Source organism: Giraffa tippelskirchi, chromosome 8, assembly GCF_054371585.1.
Source record: "Giraffa tippelskirchi isolate mGirTip1 chromosome 8, T2T-mGirTip1v1.2.pri, whole genome shotgun sequence".
Lineage (NCBI taxonomy): Eukaryota > Metazoa > Chordata > Mammalia > Artiodactyla > Giraffidae > Giraffa > Giraffa tippelskirchi.
Genome location: NC_137282.1, coordinates 120,166,275 through 120,187,140, shown reverse-complemented (window position 1 = coordinate 120,187,140; position 20,866 = coordinate 120,166,275). Strand labels below are relative to the sequence as shown.

The following is a 20,866-nucleotide window of genomic DNA, read 5'->3' as shown; positions in this document are numbered from 1 at the left end:
TAATCTTTCTTTTGGAGAAGGAAATGGCAACCCACTTCAGTATTCTTGCCTGGAGAATCCCATGGACAGAGGAGCCTGGCAGGCCATGGTCCATAGGGTTGCAGAGAGTCGGACATGACTGAAGCGACTAAGCATGCACGTATGCAGTCTTTCTTTAATTCCCTGTCAGAAGTTATTTGTGTTTTTTGGTTCTTGGGCAGTTTTAGTTTTGAAAGATTGGTTATTAAACAGTGTCCTCTATGTACCCCAACATTAGACCATTGTGATGATCTATTGTGTTGTGTTTCAGTGGGTTTGTTTAGGAGTCTTGCACAAGATCATTTCTTGGCTTTTTTTGCTTTTGCCCATCCATGTGGTATGCTGTCCTTTTCATTTTAAATTTTTAAAGTTTTGGGGGATGGTGGTAGAAGAAATTGAACTCTGAAGTATGTTTGGCTCTTTAGGATAAATGTTTCAGGTTCTCCCTGACTATGGCAAAATTTATGAATGGAGAATATTTACTTTGGTATTTTGTGGAAATTAAAGAGGGACACACTTCTTCATGAACTATAGGGGTTACTTTGAGAGTCACAGATGGACTCTACAAAAATAAGATTTAAATATATATATATATATATATTTTGGCACTCTGTGGAATGGAGAATTGTATTGTAGCTTGTCAGTACCTAATATAAGCTTGCGTTACTCTGAAGTTAAATATTCTTTTAAGTATTACTTTAAATGTAGAGGATCTGTTTTATCTTTGTATCCAGAATAGAAAATATGCAACCAATGTAATTGTGTTCAACTTGAAATATCTTGTATTCGTCTCTCTTTCCAAATATAAGTTCAAAGGTTTGCTAGTTCCAAATGGAGAAGTGACTTACATGTATTAATGCAATTACAGTACCAGAAGAAACCTATTACAAACATTCCTTCTGCCTCTTTGGTGATAAAACTTCGGTGACAATAGAAACACGTTAGAATCTTTTACTTCACTCTGTAACCCAGTCTTATATTTGACAGCTCTGGGTATTGCTTTTTCAGTAAAGATAATGACTAGTTCTGTGCTTAAGATTTCTTCAGATACAAAAAGCACAGTGTGATATTTCTTCTTGATTTACTTTGGTTTAGATTTATTAGTTCATTCTTTGTCTAACTCTCCCATCTTTAATCCGTGTGTATCCGCCTAGTGGCACAGTAGTCTTTGTGGGGTTTGGAAAATGCAGAGTTCAAAACTAAACTTAGCATGCTGAAGGGAAGAAAGGATATAAATGTGGAGGTGCAAAAATGAGCCCTTTCATTTCAATTTTATTGAAATACACATACAGAGAATTGCACAGTTCGTAACTATACTCTGATTTTTTCAGAGCCAGCACACCTGTGTAAACAGCACTTAACTCAGGAGAGGAATGTTATCATAAGGTGGTGCTTTAGTCGCTAAGTCGTGTCCGACTCTTGGACTTTTGCTACCCCATTGACTGTAGCCTGCCAGGCTCCTCTGTCTGTGGGATTCTCTAGGCAGGACTACTGGAGTGGGTTGCCATTTCCTTCTCCAGGGGATCTTCCCGACCCAGGGATCAAACCCCAGTCTCCTGCACTGCAGGCAGATTCTTTACCGACTGAGCTCTGAAGGAGGCCAGACGTTACCATACACACTTTTCATTTAGGTTTTTTGCTCTAATTTTCTCTCTGATTTAGAGATATTTCCCTTTTTCAGCCATCATCTTTATTCTCTGCATCCTTTGAAACTGCATATATGTTAGTTAATTTACTCCCAGAGAACCATGTTAACTTAGGGCTAATGACATGGTCTTTCACAGATAAAAGATATACTTTAGATAAGGTATCAGAACTGCTGAGGTAGCCTGTTGTAATGTTGGTAACAGCACGTGAGGTTTAGGCTTCAGCCAAGATGATTGGTGTAATATGGAGTCATTGAACATGTGGAAATAGGGAAGAAAATCCAGGTATATTTTCATAAATTATTTCAAGGGGTCTTGGACAAATAATGAGGGTGGTTTTTGGCTGGATGTCTTGGGGTTGTAACTAGCTCAATAAATGTTGGAGCTCATAATATGTCAAGTCCTGAATGAAGTACTTTAGAGCTACAGAGATTAGCTGGAAATAAATCCTACTCGTAAGGGTGTCAGTGTTTCAGTGTGAGAGATGAGATAGGGAGGAGGACTTTGTGAATGGTTGTAGGAGAGAGTTCTTTATAATAAGTACACGGTGCAAAAAAATGTACCTGTGTTATAAAAGAAGACATGATTTTTGGTTTATTTTGCACAGGGAGCATTTCATGTTTGTATGTCTTTAAAAGGGTATTTTGAGAAGAAACAAGTCATCAAAATGAGAAAACAATTATGTTTAGTTCTGGAGGATAAGTTTTTTGTTTTCTTTTAAAATGGGAGAGAGACAGTTGGGACAGATAGTATAGATTTTGAATTGTGGACAAAATTTGAATTAAAGTAGGCATTTGGGAATCATTTGAAATGTTTGAATCAGGCAGAACTGTAGAAGTTCATTATGTCTGGAACTTTTCTGTGTGGGGAAAATGTATGAATTATTTAGGGTTTCAGATTAGATTTTTGCATCTGTGCTCAAATGCATGTTGTTTGTTTTATACTGAAGTAGACTACCTACCTTTTCTGTAGACGTATTTTAGTGTATTGATATCACTTTTCAGTTAGTAGGTAATTGGTGTTTTGGCTTTGTATGAGAATCAGTTTTCTAATAACAAAATGAAAGCTTTTTTGGAGAAGGAAATTGCGACCAACTCCAGTATTCTTGCCTGGGAAATCCCGTGGACAAAGGAGCCTGGTGGGCCATAGTCAGGGGGTTGCAAAAGAGTCGGACGGGACTTAGCGACTAAACAGCAACATCATACAGGTACAAAATTAAAGAAATAGAAAACAAATTAAAGATGAAAGCTTTTTATTTCTTTAAAAATATTTTTTAAACCTTAGAATATTAAACTGTGTTCCTCAACTGTTTTGCTTCTGCCTGTGCTCCTGCCCCTAAATTGTTTGGCCTTGGAATAGAATTCTTTGACTTTATTACTGATAATTGCAGGGAAAGAGTTGATAGATGGAACAAATTTAAGAGAAAAAATACCTTGTGATTGGAGAACCACGTGCATTTATACTTTTTGATGTAAGTAGCCATTGTAAACATAATAAGAAATTACCTTTTCTTAATATTGGTATTATAAACATTACTGTTTGGGGAGAATTAATAACTTATGTTTTGGTCAGTTTTATGAGTTATTCAGAGTTGGGAACAAGAGCAGGTAGTCTTTTTCCTCATGTTAAAGGAAAAAGTAGCTTATCTGAGAAACTTAGGAAATAAGTATTGATTTAAAAGTAGTGTGTATACTTTGGAGTGTCTCAGAATTAGTGTGACCACACAGCCAGTGTTGTGATTACAGAACCAGGTGGGCCTCACTTAGTTTTCTCCTTTGTTAAATAGCGTTAAAGTGAAGTGGTGGGGGATTGAATGGAACAGCATACGTGAAAAGTTTAGCACCATTGCCTGTGTGGGGGTCAGTGACAGATGTTCCCGATTAGAGTCAAATAAATAGAGTGCCAGAGGGTTTTGATTCCTTAGGTTCATTATGGTGGAAGCTTGTCCATATCCACTGTAAAAATTAGCTGGGATGTAGAGTGTTTGTAAGTAGTATTTTCCTTTGGGATAGTTATCTTCTGTTTCTTGCGCTCAGCCGCTGCCTTTTGGGGTCTCCAACTCATGCTGTCTTCTTCTACCCTTCTGTCACTTATAACTCCATAATACTTTCGGAGCGAGTGAATAAATGACCCCGGCTTTTTCTCATTTATGGGCTTCAGTCCTGATTGTTTTATTCTGCCAGGCGTCCTGAGTCGTCGTCGCGTAGTTGGGAAGTGGGCTTGTGTCAGTGCTGTGGCTGACCCCAGTGGGGCATTTCTGCTGCTCTCCTCTGACCTGTTCTTATCCCTGCCTTTCCTTCTATTTCTGTAGCTGCTGTTTCATCATTTGTGGCCGTTTTCTCTGTGGTGGTGCTTTCTGCCTATTCCGTCTGGCTTTGTGCCCTGTTAGCCTGTCGTCTCCCTTCTTCTCTACCTGCTTTCCCTTCGTGGCAGCTCTGCACAGTCTCTCTGTGTTCCTGCTTTCTGGTAGGTCAGGGATTTCTTGGTGTGCTGACTCAGTGGGCATGTAATAAAGTTCCTAATGTACATTTCTTGAGGAGAGCAAGCTATGATAGTTTTTCTCCTTCACTACCTTCTTGGCTTGACTGTATGACTGACAATCTTATGACAAGTGGCAGGTTTGGGTCTTAAAGTAGGTGATTCACCTCTGTGATCCCACAGAGGAGATATTCTTACTCTCTCTTCTTAAATGTCTAGTTTTACAGTTTAGGCAGAAATCCTGATTACTTTATCACGTGGCCTCTGCCCAGTTTTGCTGTCTGGTTTTATCTTAGCAGCTGAATCACTCCTCTGTGGGCTTCCCTGGTGGCTCAGCTGGTAAAGAATCTACCTGCAAAGTGGGAGACCTAGGTTCGATCCCTGGGTTGGGAAGATCCCCTGGAGAAGGGAAAGGCTACCCACTCCAGTATTGTGGCCTGGAGAATTCCATGGACTGTATAGCCCATGGGGTCACAAAGAGTCGGACACGGCTGAGTGACTTTCATTTTCACTTTCACGCCCCTGCAGGGAAAGCACTTGCCTGCTTGGGGAGGGATGGAAGCCTGGGAGAGAAGCAAGCGTCTGTAGGACTGGATGCTGTGTCTCAGAGAGAGGATCGTTACCTAGATGTTATCTGTCTCCTGACCCCAGGTCTTTTTCTGTTAGTTTTTCCACTGAACATACCACTTTGGCTTCCCAACAGCCATCTTTCCCAACCTGAGAAATCTTTCCCCAGCCCTATTCTCCCCTGTGCTCCTTTCTCTTTTCTCAACATAGAATTTTTGAAAGAATAATCACTGTTGGCCTTTGCTCCTCATTTTCTGCTTAATGTTGTAGTCTGACTTGTATGCTCACTACTTTCTTGAAAGTTCTCTCTCAAAGACATTTTAAAATCTCTTTGTTGCTAAATTCTGTGGCTTTTTTTTTTTTTTTTTGGTGCTGAGTGTTTTTGGCCACATTTGCATTGATACCTTTTCATTGAGGTTTTCTCTATCTTTAGGTTGTTTGAGTTTGTGCATTCCTGATTCTTCCTAGATCTCTAATTACTTACTTAGCTCTTCTTAAATCTTAAAATTCCATCATTTCCTCAAGAACCTCCTCAAATTTCTTCTTTGTTTTCTTTGCTCTCCTCAGTAATATCATAGTTCCAGTTTAGTTCTTGAGTTAATAATTTTCTAGGGGGGCAGCTTTCCAGTCTGCATTTTTAGTAGTGTTCCTGTACCCAGATTACAGGCCTGCATTTCTAGCTGTCTGCCAGTTGCCTCTGTCTGCCAGTTGTACATCAACCCATCATGGCCAAAAGAATGCCAGCCTTCCATATCCATGTTCCAGATTTATACCTTTTATGTGACTGTTCTTTAGTCATCCAAGCTTGAACTCTTAGAGACAGCTCTGACTTCTTGTTATTGTTTGACTTCTGTTTTTTATAGTTGATCATTTTATGGTGTTTGTTTCCATCTCACCTTTGTATTCTTTTGTATATGCACCATGAAAGTGAATTGCTCAGTTGTGTCCCACTCTTCGCGAGCCCATGGACTGTAGCCTGCCAGACTCCTCTCTGTCCATGCAGTTCTCTAGATAAGAATACTGAAGTGGATTGCTATTTCCTTCTCCAAGGGTTCTTCCCGACCGGGGATTGAACCTGGGTCTCCTGCATTGTGGGCAGATTCTCTACCGTCTGAGCCACAAAAAAAGCCCTTCCATTATTTTTGCCATCTTTGCTATTTAGTTTTGCATTATTATGTTGTGGACTGATAAATTATCTTGCTCCTGCTTTTCCTGCTGCCATACTTTTCTGTGTGATTGATGTTATTCTTGTCTTAGTATTTATTGATTGCCTTTTGCCTATAGAATAAGATCTAGGCTTTTAAGTTTAGTATTCAAGACTTGGTCTATGGTAGAGTCAGAGTGAATGGAAAGAAAAGATGAAGGAGAACCAGGTTTGATGTGTAACTGCAGGAGTCTGAGATACAGCCCAGCTTCTAGTCAAAGATCCCCATCTCATCTGAAAAGCATTGGCTTGGAGTATCTGTGTTCTTGCAGCACCATTTCCGTGTTAATAGTCCTCTCCCCAAGGAGTCAGCACAGTCCCAATACCCTTGGCTTGGGCTCTTTCAGGTTTTATCATTTATCTCATGGACTCTGAGTATTTTCCTCTGCATTTGTTCTGATTATTTTGTACTACCCATAAGGTTTCCTCTTCAGAAGGGTTCTCACCAGTCAGTCCCAACATCAACAAAAAGGATTGTTTTAAATGCTAATTTAGCTTGAATAACTCTGCATGATTTGTTAATTTGTTCTTTCTTTTCTAGGAAGGACCATTGAGACCTGTTCTAGAATACATTGATCTTGTCAGCAGTGATGATGATGAGCCTAGCACATCTCAACGTGAGGTGAGTACATTTGACTTGCGTTTCTTCACTTTTCATAGTTCAGAGATGTCCTCTAAAGGGAGTCATCAAGTCAGTGTTTAGGCGCTACTGTGCTTCAGGAAACGGCCCATTTCTGTTGGAATAGCCCTGAGAGGTAGTTGAAGGAGTCCTTAGCCCAGAAGATCTGCTTCCAGCTTTGTTCCTCTACTTGGAGCGAGGATGTGAAAGTATCACATGACGCAGGAAAGTCCTAAGCCTTGAAGGTGGTATCTGATGAAAGGGAAATGGAATAAAACTGCAAGCTTTTTGGCACCCTTTTCCTTCCTGTCTTTCCTCAGGTGCCCTATAGAACTGGATCCTTTTCTTCCAGAACCATGCGGCCACAGAAAATGTATTCTGTGTGGAAGAAAGGCTGTGTGAAGCTCCTTTAGAAATGGAGTGTGGGGAAGGTGGCTGGGTCATTCAGGCATGGTCCCTCTAACTTCCTCTCCCCCTCGTATTGGGGGTTTTCTCTGAACTGTGATTTTTTGGCTGTGTGTTTGACTCTTAAACTAATCCTTCCCTCACTCTGAGAACCAAAGTAACTGAGCCATTTGTATCAGTCTTGTCTTGCATTTGTCTTAGCCCTAATTTCTATTACTGGACTGTTTTCTTGATGGATTAGGGGACTCCTGGCTGTATGTTCAGGGTGGCCTATGATATATAAGGGATTGGGACTTGGACTCACAATCAAAATACCTAGGTTTTAGTTCCCGATTAGCTCCTTATTATTCTGTGAATTTGGATCCGTAGCCTTTTAACTTTGGTTTCTTTATCACTTAAGAATAATAACCTACCTCACAGGGTTGTTGTGAGGATGCAATAAGGTTACAAAGCTCCTGAAAAAACTGTAGAGTAAAACTGCCCACCTGGAAAATTTCGTTATTTATGGACAGTGAATGAGAATCTTTAAAGAGACCTAAAAGTATCTCTGCAATGGGGGACTTTGAGAAATATTTTTTTTTCTTTTCAGTGGAACTTTTCCATGTTCTCTCTGCTATATTAACCTCTACTTGTTGCCTTGCACATGTTCAATGGGATTTTTTAAAAAAACTATTTTCATCAATAGTCTTGTTACCTCTTACTCTAACATGGAAATAAGCAGCAGGCTAGGATGGCACCCCTTGAACTGGGCTTGTTTTTGCTCTTTTCATAGAGTGCCAGGTTAATGCCAGTAGTTGGTATTAGGCCTCTGGGGTAATGAAACTTGTGGATTTGACTTCTGTGATCCCCTTGCTGACCTGAAGTGGATTGTATGTTTCATTGTTAATTATAATAATTTAGAAAGTTGAATTCTACTTACTGGACATGCATCTCTGCCCTTGAAAGTTGCCATATTAAAAGCGTCTTTTCTTTCTTCCTTGGTTTCCTTGTCCACGTGGATAACCCAGAGAACGCCTGAGTCTCAGGCGCCGCCCTCAGAGAGTCGTCGCCCAGAGACGTGCTCTGGCTGCCGGGCTCCTCCTCCCAGTGGAGACAGCAGCGCCTCCTCTGGGAGCTGTGCCAGCAGTCCTCAAAGGATGGTTCCCCACCCTTCTTCTGTTGAGAACCCACTGGAGACCCAGAGAAATGATCACAGTAATTCAGATATTAAGATCTCTGAGACAGAGACTCTTGAGCCATCACAGAATTACCAGATTCTGCCTCCATCTCCACTCCTGGTTCCCCAAGAGTCTTTGGCCTCCTCAGAGGTCAAGGAGGGTTTGCCCTTAGAGTCTTCAGCTTCCCAGCACGGGCGGGATGCCCTCCTCTATCTCCAGACACAGGTGGCTGAGATGTCCCGAGTGATTCGTGACCTGCAGTCCAGGAGCTGCTTCCGATTTCATCATTCCCGGACAGGTGAGGCCTCCTCAGTTCCTTGGGACATTTCCACCTCCAGAGAAGAACACTTATCAGCAGTTGAAGAAGAGGCTGAGTGCAAGTCCCCCTCAGCCGACGACAAAGGGCAGCCAGCTGACCCCAGTCAGTCCAGCTTCACAGGGCTGTTGAAAAGAATGGAACAGAGAGGTGTTATCAAGAGAGTCACCTTGCAGTCAGAAGCAGAACTGTGCGAGGGGAAGCCTGATTGTGTGACGTCCAAGAAGCGCTTGGTCCCTCCGTTGCATCCTCTTCTGAGAATTGCCACCACGGAGGTTTTTAAAGACCCTGCTGATTGCCATCCTTCTTCTTTCATGGGGCACAGGGTGTATCCTGTGGCTAAGGACTCCTCTCCTTTCCAGCCAAATCCCCCAGCAGGGGGCCCCATCGTCGAAGCGCTGGAGCACAGCAAGAGAGGAGGCACCACGTCGCCCCTGGATTCCACCTCAAAGGAGATGGAGGTCATGGGCTGCAGGTTCTACCATGCTGCTTCCATCGCGGCCCGAGCTGCCAGCTACATGGCCTACATGACGCAGTATCAGCGTAAACTCTGGGAAGACATGGAGGACCTGGTCCATGACCCTGAGTTTGATCGTGGAAAAGCAAGATGTATCATATCTGATGGCATGGATGCAGGCCTTTGGCAGCTGTGTACAACCAGGGACATAATGGACTCTGTGGTCAGAGTTATGGCGATGGCGGTGGACTATAGAAGGCAGGCTTGGCTTCGGCTCACATCCCTCACGAAGAAGACCCAGGAGAAGATCTCACACTTGCCCTTTGATGGTACTTGCCTCTTTGGACAAGATGTGAATGCTGTCGTTGCAGAAGAAAACTGTGTGAAAGAAAATGACTATAAAGACCACAGTAAATACTATAACCAGCATCGATACTTCTATAGTCATGACCAGAAAGCACATTACCACAGTAGAGGACACTCCAGAGGGAACTGGTACAAACCTCGAAACCACCCCTATAGATATAGGAAAAGGGGAGACTCTCCAGAACGCCATGGGTACAAGAATTAGTGACCCGTTCACGGTCTGCAGTGCGGCCATGCACGATGCTCCCTCCCCCACAGGACCTGCGGGTAGGGGGGCCCCTCGGAAACTGAACACATGTCTGGGATAATCACAGCTGACATAGAGTTCTAGACTTTGGGAACGAAGTAGATAATACAGAGACTCATGCTTTCTTGGCTAAGTGCGCAGTAGAAACTTTCAGTTGGATTGAACAAAGGTTTACCCATTATTTCTAGTCCAAAATAAGTCTAGAGGTGGGTCCTCAGGAATCCAAATCCTTTTATGATTAAGAAAAAATATAAAGATTTCTTCCCCCTCAGAAAACTCACTGATAAACTGACGGTGAGCAGATTTTGGATCTGGAAATAACCTATTATTATCTCTAACACCAGAAGCAGATCCTTTATTTTTAGGTCATCAGTGCTTCCTTGTTTAGGCTTCCATTTGTCAGATCTTCACAAAAGATCTTTTTGTCCACAAAACGACAAATCTGTTTTAATCTCTCTGTATCAGGGTGATCAGCTCACCAAGTGTCCATACTACTGTCAATCTCTGTAAGACTTCAGAATCAGCCTTGAAGCTATATGTCAAGAACTGGAATTCAAATCAAAATTTGCCAAATCCAGTCCCGACCAGTGGTGTGGCTGGATATCCTAGATCGGCTGTGGACACCAGCTGGAAGAAGACTTTCCTGTGATATCTCTGTGAAACTTTCACAGTAGCTGTCTTCACCACCCAGAGCTACACAGAGAGAATTCTCTGCAGTTATCACTCCCAAGTCTGTCAAACATCAACAAGCTGTGAGAGCTGGTCATGCTGTTCTCACAGGATAATCTGGACGTTTCACCAAGATGACCTTGACTGCTTTCTAAACTTCTTTGAGCTTGATGATTCATCAAGCTCTAAATACAAAAAAAAAAAAAAAAAAAGAGAGATTGCACATTAGTGCCCTGGAAATCAAGGATTCTACACCGTCTCGGCATACTCGCATACTCAGCTCTGAACTCTTGAAAGAGCAAGAATTCCAAACATGCCTGACAGTCTGGTCCTCTGATTGTAATAAAAGGATGCTATCAGTGTTGATTTTACTGCGAAATCCTTCAGAGTCAGAGGGTAACTGTGGACGTAGTAAAGAGTACATTTCACACACTTCCCTTTCTAAATTCCATTAACGATTTCTTGAAAGTCTGAAGTCAAAACTTCAGTGATGTGTTCTTGGTTTTTGGTCCCTTAACCTAGTCACACTCTACCATGAGAGACAACTTACATTTTTGTTCCCAGCTCTTCGAGGTACTGTTTCTCCATCAGACTGGAACTGGCAGCAGATACCTAAGCTAAACATCCTTTTAGCTTTTTATCTTGAGGCAGTGGCTGTGTGGTGTGCCAGCCCTTAGACCCTTGTCTTCACAGCGTGACTTCAGAGATGGAGAAGATGCCAAATTGGAGGGGTCTGAATACATCATCCAGTATTACTTGCTTGGCCAAATAGAAAAAAGTTTTATCAACAGACTGATAATTGTGTCATTTCTTGGTTTGTTAAACATCTGCATTTTTCCCATCTGCTTGCCCACAGTATTTTGGGTCTACTGTTGGTGGACTCGGACACTGTTTTCGCATTTATGTGGATTCTGTTTCTTGCCTGCATAGTGGTGACTGATGTTTTCCTGGGGTTCCACTTTTTAATGGCTTATTGGAAGGCCATCCTCCCTCCTTGTCATAACCACATTCAGCACGCATTTTGTCTACTTTTCTTCCTTTCCTTGTGTATGCTGTAGCAGTCAAAGATGCATATATCCTTACTTGGAAGCTACTTTATTTTGTCAGATAATTTCAGGTATAATTTATAATTGATTCTGTTTGTCCTATTGGTAGATGAAGCTTAAGTTGCAGTCTTGATAGTCTCCTCTTGGCAAATTTGGTCAGGGCATATCTAGAGTTAACATTTACCTTTAATTTTCCTGTACTTTTCACAAAGTTTTACTTACGCAGTTTGAGGCCCATGCTCAAAGAAGCTGTCTTTCAAACTGAGCTCTAGAAGAGCACTGATAACCGGCTCAAGTAAACGAAGGCCTAAGAAATCACACGGAGGTGACTGTAGTTCACGACGTTTGGCCCACCAGCTCAAGGGCCTCAGTGCCCTTGCCATGACCTTCTAGTTTCTTCTGTGAAAGGGTAGCCGTAGGAACTTAGAGAGAGAGACCTTGACACTCTGGGATGGCTGCATGAGGCGTTCCCAGTTAGCTGAGGCTTCTTCACGCTGCTCCCACTTCTCCATTTCTCTCCATCCCTTCCCTGAGTTAGGTGCTGGCTCACAAACTTGATGATTTCTGAGAACTCTTATTTTCCAAAATTCAAACCAGAATTAATGATGCTTGAAGACCTGACTCTCTGAGACTGCTCTGGCATTTTTACCTAACCTGCTCTTCCTTTGAAACATTTTACTTTTAATTGTGTTTAAAAAAAGGACACAATGTAAAATTTACCGTTGTAACCAGTTTAAGTGTACCTTGGAGTCTGGTTGACTGTGTTCACTTTGATGTGTTCCTCCTTTCCTCATTGTTCATAGAGCAGCGTTTCTTTTGTCTTCCTTCTGCGTTATGTTGCTCCATAGCAACCAGATAAGTAGCATTTCTTTCCCACTCTGATTGATATGCCCAAGGACATCCATAGGTCTTCCCTAAAAATGAAAAAGTATTGAGAAATCATCAAATTAGTGGTCAGGTAGCCGACTTCTGAAGGGTGCGGCCATTGAGTGGGGATGGAGCAGAACGCAGTAGAGTGGGAACAGGTTTAGTTGTAGGTGATGCGATTGACTGCAGAAGAAACAATATCCTTAACCTGTTTTTTTATTATTGCCATTTTAAAGTCTTTCTCTGGCATACTTGAATGATGATGGTGTTATAAAACTAAAAATGGGGACTTGCTCTAGGGAAACAGCCACAGTAGTGTTTGGAACTCAGTCAGCTAACAGGTTTTCAGGTCACGTCTGCCGTGTGCAAAGCCTTGGACAAGATCCTCCATCAGGCCAGCCTCTGATGTTTGAACATCGCTGGGTTTTCTAGGAGGCCTCACAGTCATCACAGGTTGAGTGATGTGGTGTTCCTGAAAGGGATGCATCTAATGATCCTTCTTTAAAATGTCATTGTTTGACTAGATGTAAAATGTATGTGGAAACTAAGATTTCTCGTGTTTACTGTGTGTACACAGAAATACTGTTTCCATTCATTGTTATATGAAGTGCCTTTTTAAATTTTACACTATTGTTTAAAACAACATTTTAATGTCTTGCATATGTTGCTGGTGATATTTATGTGAATTCCGTATAGTGATTTTTTTTTTATCTTGTAGTTTATGCCACATCTGTACAATTGCACTATCTAAGGGTACTCTCCTTCTGAATGTTACTTTATTTTCATGACAGCACTGTTTGATCCATTTCAGAAGGACTTGTAGAGTATGTCCCCCCACCTTTATTTAAATAACTTAGCAGTAGCTATTTTAGTTATTAGCGATTGGCTCAGTTTTCAGGGCATTAAGGCAGCTTTGTTTTCTGTCTCTAGGTTCTAGGTTTCTGATTGAAGCATTTGTCTTATGTTTAACCTTGTTCACAGCCATAATAACACAGCTCATTTGTAAGTGGGTGTGTTACTTGGTAATAAGAAACAAAGATATTAGGAAAATGCAGTATATTTGTTGACACTTTATCTTTTTTTTTAGACTGTGTGACACCTTATCAGTGTATTTGCATTTAAACTTGTTATTATTTACTGTGTGACAGCTTCTTTATGTATAATTACATTTATTTACCTAGCCCTCAAAATGACATTTTGAGGAGAGCATAAACTCAGGCTACTTGGGTACTATTTAGTATATTATATTACATTACATTACCATTATACTAATAATTTACTGAATGATACCTAAGTGTCCTGATTGATAATGTCCTTAAAGGCCTGCTCCATCCAGGATAACCTCTCAGGTCCTGTAAACAGGAGATTGGAATCAGCACAGTCCAGAATCTCTTCTAGCTATAAACTTGGATACAGCGTTAAATGACATGGATGAACAAAGTTAAATGCCACATTCAGTATTCTTGAGGATACACTTAATTGACTGGGATTCTGGTGAAGGTTAGAAATTAAGGATTAGATCTTTGCAGAAATAGTTTAAAGACTGCAATAACGGAAAAGTTTTTTTTTTAAATAGTGCGAGGCATGTTTTTCCCAGACTTGCGCTGTTCAGGTCTCCTTGTCTTTGGAAATCTGCCATCCTTAGTGCTAGTGGCTGGTCCAGTAAGAGACCATTAGATCTGTATGCCTCTACTGCCTGTCATTACCCACTTAGTTGTTTTTCCAGATATAACTAGTTTTGTAAACCGTTAAAATATGTGGTAGAATTTCTCTTCCTGGATGAGTGCTGAGAATATTGTTTTATTAAGTCTTTTTTTCTTGTACTGATTAGTGGGGTGGTATTTTTGTACTACTTTTCTTTTCATCTGCTTGACTTTATAGGACTACAAACCTTTTTTGTATGGTGCTGTTGAGATATTGCTGGAGATTATGTTAGTTTCTGGTGGGATATATCTGGAAGTGATCACAGGCCAAACATGTCCTTTTAATGTTAGCATCTCAGTTATTCTTTGTATTGATTTTTTCTTCCCCTTTATGTAAACCTCTTCTTAAAAGGATGTCTGATCTTCCTTAATCTCTTGATGTAGATTATATTTTTTATTCTGCCAGTCTGTACTAACCAGGATTTTCGTATGGTTTTGTATGTTTAAATGCAATGCCTTCAGCATTATTTTAAGAGGTTTTCTAGTTCTCTCTTAAAATTGTCCTTTTTTTAAAAAAAAAAAAAGTAGCCGGTTCAGTCTCATACCACTCTTTGGCTGTTGAACTTCCTCAGTTCCTTATTTCCTGATGGTACTATTTTCTCATTTATGTATAGTCTTCACACACATGTATTGCTATATGTAGTTTGTGATCAGCTGCATCTTTTCTCTCTTAACAGAACCTTTAAGTTCACCACCATGAGCTTACAGTACTGCTCTCACATACACTATGTGTGTTGAGTCTCCGAGTGTCTGACTCTTTGCAGCCCCAGGGACTGTAGCCCTCCAGGCTCCTCTGTCCATGGGGATCCTCTGTCCAAGGCTCCTCTGTCTGGGCCATTTCCTTCTCCAGGGGATCTTCCCAACCCATGGGTTAAACCCGCGACTCCTGCATTGGCAGGCGGATTCTTTACTGCTGAGCCACCAGGGAATCCCTGACATATTTAATACCATATCTTAATCAGTTTTCTCTAGGTCATAAACGCTTGACTGGTTTTGTCACGGTAACTGTCTATTTCAAATGATCTGTTGGATTTTCTGATGCCTTGTCAATACTGTATTGTCTGTAGTTTCTTTTAGGACTTTGGAGATCTCGCACGTTGCATTGTATTTTCTAATATTCCTGAGTAGTGTGTTTCTTGATAGAAGTTATTGTAAATGCATTGTATCTGGTAATTTAAAAAAATTCTTTGACCCTAAATGCTTCAAGTGTTATCTTGTAGGTTCTGTTGGTGGTCCCTTTGTAAGAATTTCTTAGCTATTTTTTCCCCATGAGCTATCCTGTGCTTTCTGTTTTCTTTTTTTTTAAATAAATTTATTTATTTTAGTTGGGGGCTAATTACTTTATAATATTGTAGTGATTTTTGCCATACATTGACATGAATCAGCCATGGGTTTACATGTGTTCCCCATCCTGAACCCCCCTCCCACCTCCCTCCCCATCCCATCCCTCTGGGTCATCCCATTGCCCCAGCCCCTGATCATTTGTCTCATGCATCGAACCTGGAATGGTGTTCTGTTTCACATATGATAATATACATGTTTCAATGCTATTCTCTCAGAACATCCCACCCTCACCTTCTCCCTCAGAGTCCATAAGACTGTTCTATGCATCTGTGTCTCTTATTCTGTCTCGCATATAGGGTTATCGTTACCATCTTTCAAATTCCATATATATGCATTAGTATACTGTATTGGTGTTTTTCTTTCTGGCTTACTTCACTCTGTATAATGGGCTCCAGTTTCATCCATCTCAATAGAACTGATTCAAATGTATTCTTTTTAATGGCTGAGTAATATTCCATTGTGTATATGTACCAGATCTTCCTTATCCATTCATCTGTTGATGGACATCTAGGCTGCTTCCATGTCCTGGCTATTATAAACAGTGCTGCGATGAACATTGGGGTACACGTGTCTCTTTCAATTCTGGTTTCCTCGATGTGTATGCCCAGCAGTGGGATTGCTGGGTCATATGGCAGTTCTATTCCCAGTTTTTTAAGGAATCTCCACACTGTTCTCCATAGTGGCTGTACTAGTTTGCATTCCCACCAACAGTGTAAGAGGGTTCTCTTTTCTCCACACCCTCTCCAGCATTTGTTGCTTGTAGACTTTTGAATAGCAGCCATTCTGACTGGCGTGAAATGGTACCTCATTGTGGTTTTGATTTGCATTTCTCTAATAATGAGTAATGTTGAGCATCTTTTCATGTGTTTGTTAGCCATCTGTCTGTCTTCTTTGAGAAATGTCTGTTTAGTTCTTTGGCCCATTTTTTGATTGGGTCGTTTATTTTTCTGGAATTGAGCTGCAGGAGTTGCTTGTATATTTTTGAGATTAATTCTTTGTCTGTTGCTTTGTTTGCTATTATTTTCTCCTATTCTGAAGGCTGTCTTTTCACCTTGCTTATAGTTTCCTTTGTTGTGCAAAAGCTTTTAATTTTAATTAGGTCCCATTTGTTTATTTTTGCTTTTATTTCCAATATTCTGGGAGGTGGGTCATGGAGGATCTTGCTGTGGTTTATGTCGGAGAGTTTTTGCCTATGTTTTCCTCTAGGAGTTTTATAGTTTCTGGTCTTACGTTTAGAACTTTAATCCATTTTGACTTTATTTTTGTGTATGGTGTTAGAAAGTGTTCTAGTTTCATTCTTTTACAAGTGGTTGACCAGTTTTCCCAGCACCACTTGTTAAAGAGATTGTCTTTTCTCCATTGTATGTTCTTGCCTCCTTTGTCGAAGATAAGGTGTCCATAGGTGCGTGGATTTATCTCTGGGCTTTCTGTTTTGTTCCATTGATCTATATTTCTATCTTTGTGCAGTACCATACTGTCTTGATGACTGGCTTTGTAGTAGAGCCTGAAGTCAGGCAGGTTGATTCCTCCAGTCCCATTCTTCTTTCTCAAGATTGCTTTGGCTATTTGAGGTTTTTTATATTTCCATACAAATTGTGAAATTATTTGTTCTAGTTTTGTGAAAAATACCATTGGTAGCTTGATAGGGATTGCATTGAATCTATAGATTGCTTTGGGTAGTATATTCATTTTCACTATATTAATTCTTCCAATCCATGAACATGGTATATTTCTTCATCTATTTGTGTCCTCTTTGATTTCTTTCATCAGTGTTTTATAGTCTGTTTTCATTCATTACCCATAAAAGTGGCTCTATCACAGCCTTCAGTTTTAAGGGCTACAGTTAGACCTCTTGTTAACTCTCGCTTTTATCTGTAATGTCTGTGTTTCACACTTCCTTGACGTGCTAGGTTGCTTCCATGTCCTGGCTATTATAAACAGTGCTGCGATGAACATTGGGGTACACGTGTCTCTTTCAATTCTGGTTTCCTCTGTGTGTATGCCCAGCAGTGAGATTGCTTCCTTGACAAATAACTATGTTTGAGATCCATTTATCTATACTGCTTTTATTTAGTGAGGCAACAGTGGTGTGGGTGATGGAAAAACACCTTTTCCAAGTCACTAAACACAGTTTTAAATTTTCGGTTCCCAAAAAAAAAAAAAATTAATCACAATAAGCTTCTTGCTTTCAAGTGTGTAGCCCATTCCCTTCTGCCTTGGGTAGAACACAAATAATTTGTGATTAGTCTCATTTATATTATTAGCACAGCTGAACATGTGTTGCTTTGTCTAATGGCTTATAACAGCTCCTGTTTTCTTTAACTTTTGACAAAAATTGTATTTGACAGATTTTGGAAGCTCATTGATAGTATTGGGTCTAAAGTGTTGTCTTCCTGCCTGCGAAGGAAGTAGAGGGGGAACCTCCATCAGCAGAGCTTCTGTGTACCAGGCACTGTGCTGGCCACGGAGGACTCTTGAGGCAGAAATACACCCTTATTTTGCAGATGAGGAAGGGGAACTTACATTAAACGATTTGCTCAAGTGGAGGAGCTGAGCTTCGAGTTTCCGCTCTGTTCCTTCAAGTCTTAACTCAACATTGCACTCTGTGGCCTCCGTTTGTTTTTCAAGGTGCCACTTAAAATCTTAACCTCCCTGAGAAGCTAATTTGTCAAATAACTAGCCTTCTTCTTCCCTGGATTTTGTGTTTATGGCTGTACTGTCATCCCTTATAACTTGATGTCTTCATTAACTAATTCCTGGTTATTTCATTTACCTGATCAGTATCCTTCGTCATAGTGGACAGTCATGCTCACACTGAGGTTTCGCTGTGCTGGACTGAGATGGTTCTGGGTGTGTTGTCTTCTGTTTCATGGATTTCTTATTTGTATTCCATTCATTTTCAGCACTGATCATCTCCACCATGGTTCTTGATGCTGTTTTTTTCTTTGTTGTACTTTTTTAATTTGTTATACTCATCTTGTCTCAGATACACACTTAAATTTTTTTAAAAACTGTTGTCTTGAGGATATTGGCTTAATTAAAGAAGGTGGAATGATGTTAAGCACGTAGTATTTGAATTCCAGAGACCTTGATGTGAATATTAGCAAGTCACTTATTCTCTGAGACTCAGTTTTCCTCATCTCAAATGAGATAATAATGCCTGGAAGTACTTTGGAAGCTTCACGGTCTGATACAAATTGCCTTTCTTTAGTGGTTGTACTGTTTTTGCCCACATTTATAGATTTCTCATAACTATGGGATGGATTGATACAGATTCTCTTGAAGGTGTATTTAATAGTATATAATAGTTCATATCATCACATCATGTTCCCCTTTTTATGGTTTTTTAAGGCTGAAATATTAAGCTGCATATTATACAAGTCCAACAATGGATTAAGGTATTGAGAGATGTATTTAAAGTAAAACAGTCTCTTAAGTGCAAGCTAAGAAATGCTCATAATCAACAATAAGAAAAAAATTAAAAAGAATGTAGAATGAAGAGCTAGGATGTGTATGTATATGTATACAATTTTTGATGGATGGTATTTTGTCTTGTGTTTCTGATGGAAACAATCTTTTTATTTGTGAAACATCTTCAATACCTGCAATATGCAGGCAGACCCTGAGGAAGGTCTGTGGATACTGTGAATTAATAAGAAATGGTATATTCTGTTCAGAAGAGAAAGAAATGCCAACATGATGTAATTGTCCTGTTAGAGGAATGCCTGTGGTGGGATTGGGGCAAAAGAGAGGGCTGTCTGGAGGGCTCACGGAAGCTCTTCTTGACCAGATGCTCGCGCTGAGGCTGGAATGTCACTGGACAGGAGAGAGTGGGGCCAGTGGAGGAGCAGGAGCCAGGCGTCAGGTGAAGGCGCCAGTTGTCAGTGTGGGGAACACGGCGTCTCCGCTTTGAGAACCACGGAGAACAGCCTTAATGGGCAAGGTTGGAGGATATCGGGTTGAAGAAAGGATAAATTCCTCATGAGAATGTATTGGTTCTTACCTGTTCAAAGTGGACTAAGATGTATAGCCATTACTTAATAAGGTCATCCAGGTAGTCTGTCTAGAAGTTTGTCGCTATGGACATTTAAATTCCTTTTCTTCCTTAGACTGAGCCGAAGGGAGGCTCTCAGATAGTGTCGCCGGAGGGCTGACGCCAACAGCGCCGGGATGAGCGGGGGCCGCCGCCCACCCCACCGCGGGGAGGCCGCCCGTCTTCGCGGGCAGGCTCTCGCCGCGGCCCCGCGCCCTGTGCCCTGGCTTGCAGGTGACCTGAGGGTGCACTCGGCAGAGGGAGGGGACTTGTTGAGAGTGGTGCTTCATCGAGGCTCTAGGGGCTGGGTTGCGGCAGGGACTCAGCCTTGTGCGGTGGCGTCTGGAGGACACTTGGCCATGGTCGCCGCCCTTTTGTCTTTCCCTCTGCTTTGAATTTCCGTCCCTGGCTGGTTGCCTCTTTGACCTTTTCCTCTCCTCTCCTCACTTCTTGCTCTTCAGTACAGCGCCAGAGGCAGAGCAGTGGCCCTCAGGACTGAAGCATCCTTAACGCCCTTTCGCTTTGTTACAACTTCATAGTAGAAGATACTTAAAAATTCTCCTAAGTTCCGAGGTGGTTCTTGGGGGGATTGGGGGGGGTGGGGGTGGGTCCTGTATCAAAAGAGAATCAGTCATTCTTCCTGGGAGCGGAATTTTATAAATACAGGTACTGCTGATTAACCAAAAGACAGGGTAGGAAGAAGCTTATTGAACAGGTTTGATAGTACTGGCCTTCTTCACCGAGTAGTACTTTACAGAATATGGTGTATCTGTATGTGTGTTTTAAAACTTGTTCATACAAGGCGTATGTTCCATGTACTTTGTAAACAATAGTTTGGGGGTGGGAAGGAAGTTGCTTTGTACAACAGGATTGTTTCTTGGATTTAAAGCTTTGCTGCTGGAATTGGTAAATAAATATTGTACTGCTTTCTGTGTTTATTTCTTCTGCTCTGTCTGTATTTGAATATAACATTCTTGAGAAAAATTGTTGCTTTTCAAGATGTTATTTGGGAGTATAGCTTCAGGTACAAGCGGATTCTGGTAAACAGAACTTACTCTGGGAGTATAAAGCTCATGAGACCAAACCACGGACCCAAACTTCGAAGGCTTGATCAATGAGAAGCAAGCTTTGAAATTGGAGTTTGTGTGAAGTAAGGCATTGTTTAAGGAGTTCTCTTGAGCCTGTTGAACTGAGAATGACTTGCCCTGATTCCTGATTAAAGTCTATTTCTGTTATGTTTGGGCAATAATGTAATGCAGTCATTGTACTTCTAGAGACGAAAAAAACCTGGAGGGAAAAAGTTAAATGCAGTTTACTGAGAAGATTAGGTTCCTTTTAGAGACAAAATTTCCACCTGCTTTTGTGAAGGATAGATGTTAAACTTAACATTTTTAAAAGGTAAAAAGTAGTGATTTAAACCAAGTCCATTGCATTTCCCCTGGGGAAGGAAATGGCTGTCCACTCCAGTATTCTTGCCTAGAGAATCCTGTGGACAGAGGAGCCTGGTGGGCTGCTGTCCATAGGGTTGCAAAGAGTCAGACACGACTGAAGCGACTTAGCATGCATGCATGCATTGCATTTCCAAACAGAAGGTTGAGATCGTCAACACTTTTTGTCTTTATACAGTGTTGTTCACTACATTAACAATTTTACTGCATATTCTGATGTAGAAATATTTGAAAATAGTTTAAAAGAAGAAAAAGTCTCTCTGGACAGAAATAAAT

General features: G+C 41.0%; 1 protein-coding gene across 9 annotated transcripts in view; it reads left to right on the top strand.

Annotated features, from left to right (window-relative positions):
• Positions 1-20,866, top strand: part of ZNF451 (zinc finger protein 451) — a 95,582-nt gene that overhangs the window by 1,779 nt on the left and 72,937 nt on the right. For 8 of the 9 annotated variants that reach the window (XR_014062017.1, XR_014062019.1, XR_014062018.1 and 5 more), the window contains one exon: positions 6,455-6,535. Coding sequence is in view for 5 of the 9 variants with exons in the window: in XM_081519734.1 (XP_081375860.1) it covers positions 6,455-6,535 (81 nt within the window). In the remaining 4 variants the exon portion in view is untranslated. Of the gene's footprint in view, positions 1-6,454; positions 6,536-7,944; positions 10,516-20,866 lie in introns of those variants that run through there. The other variant, XM_081519737.1, reaches the window with a different exon arrangement.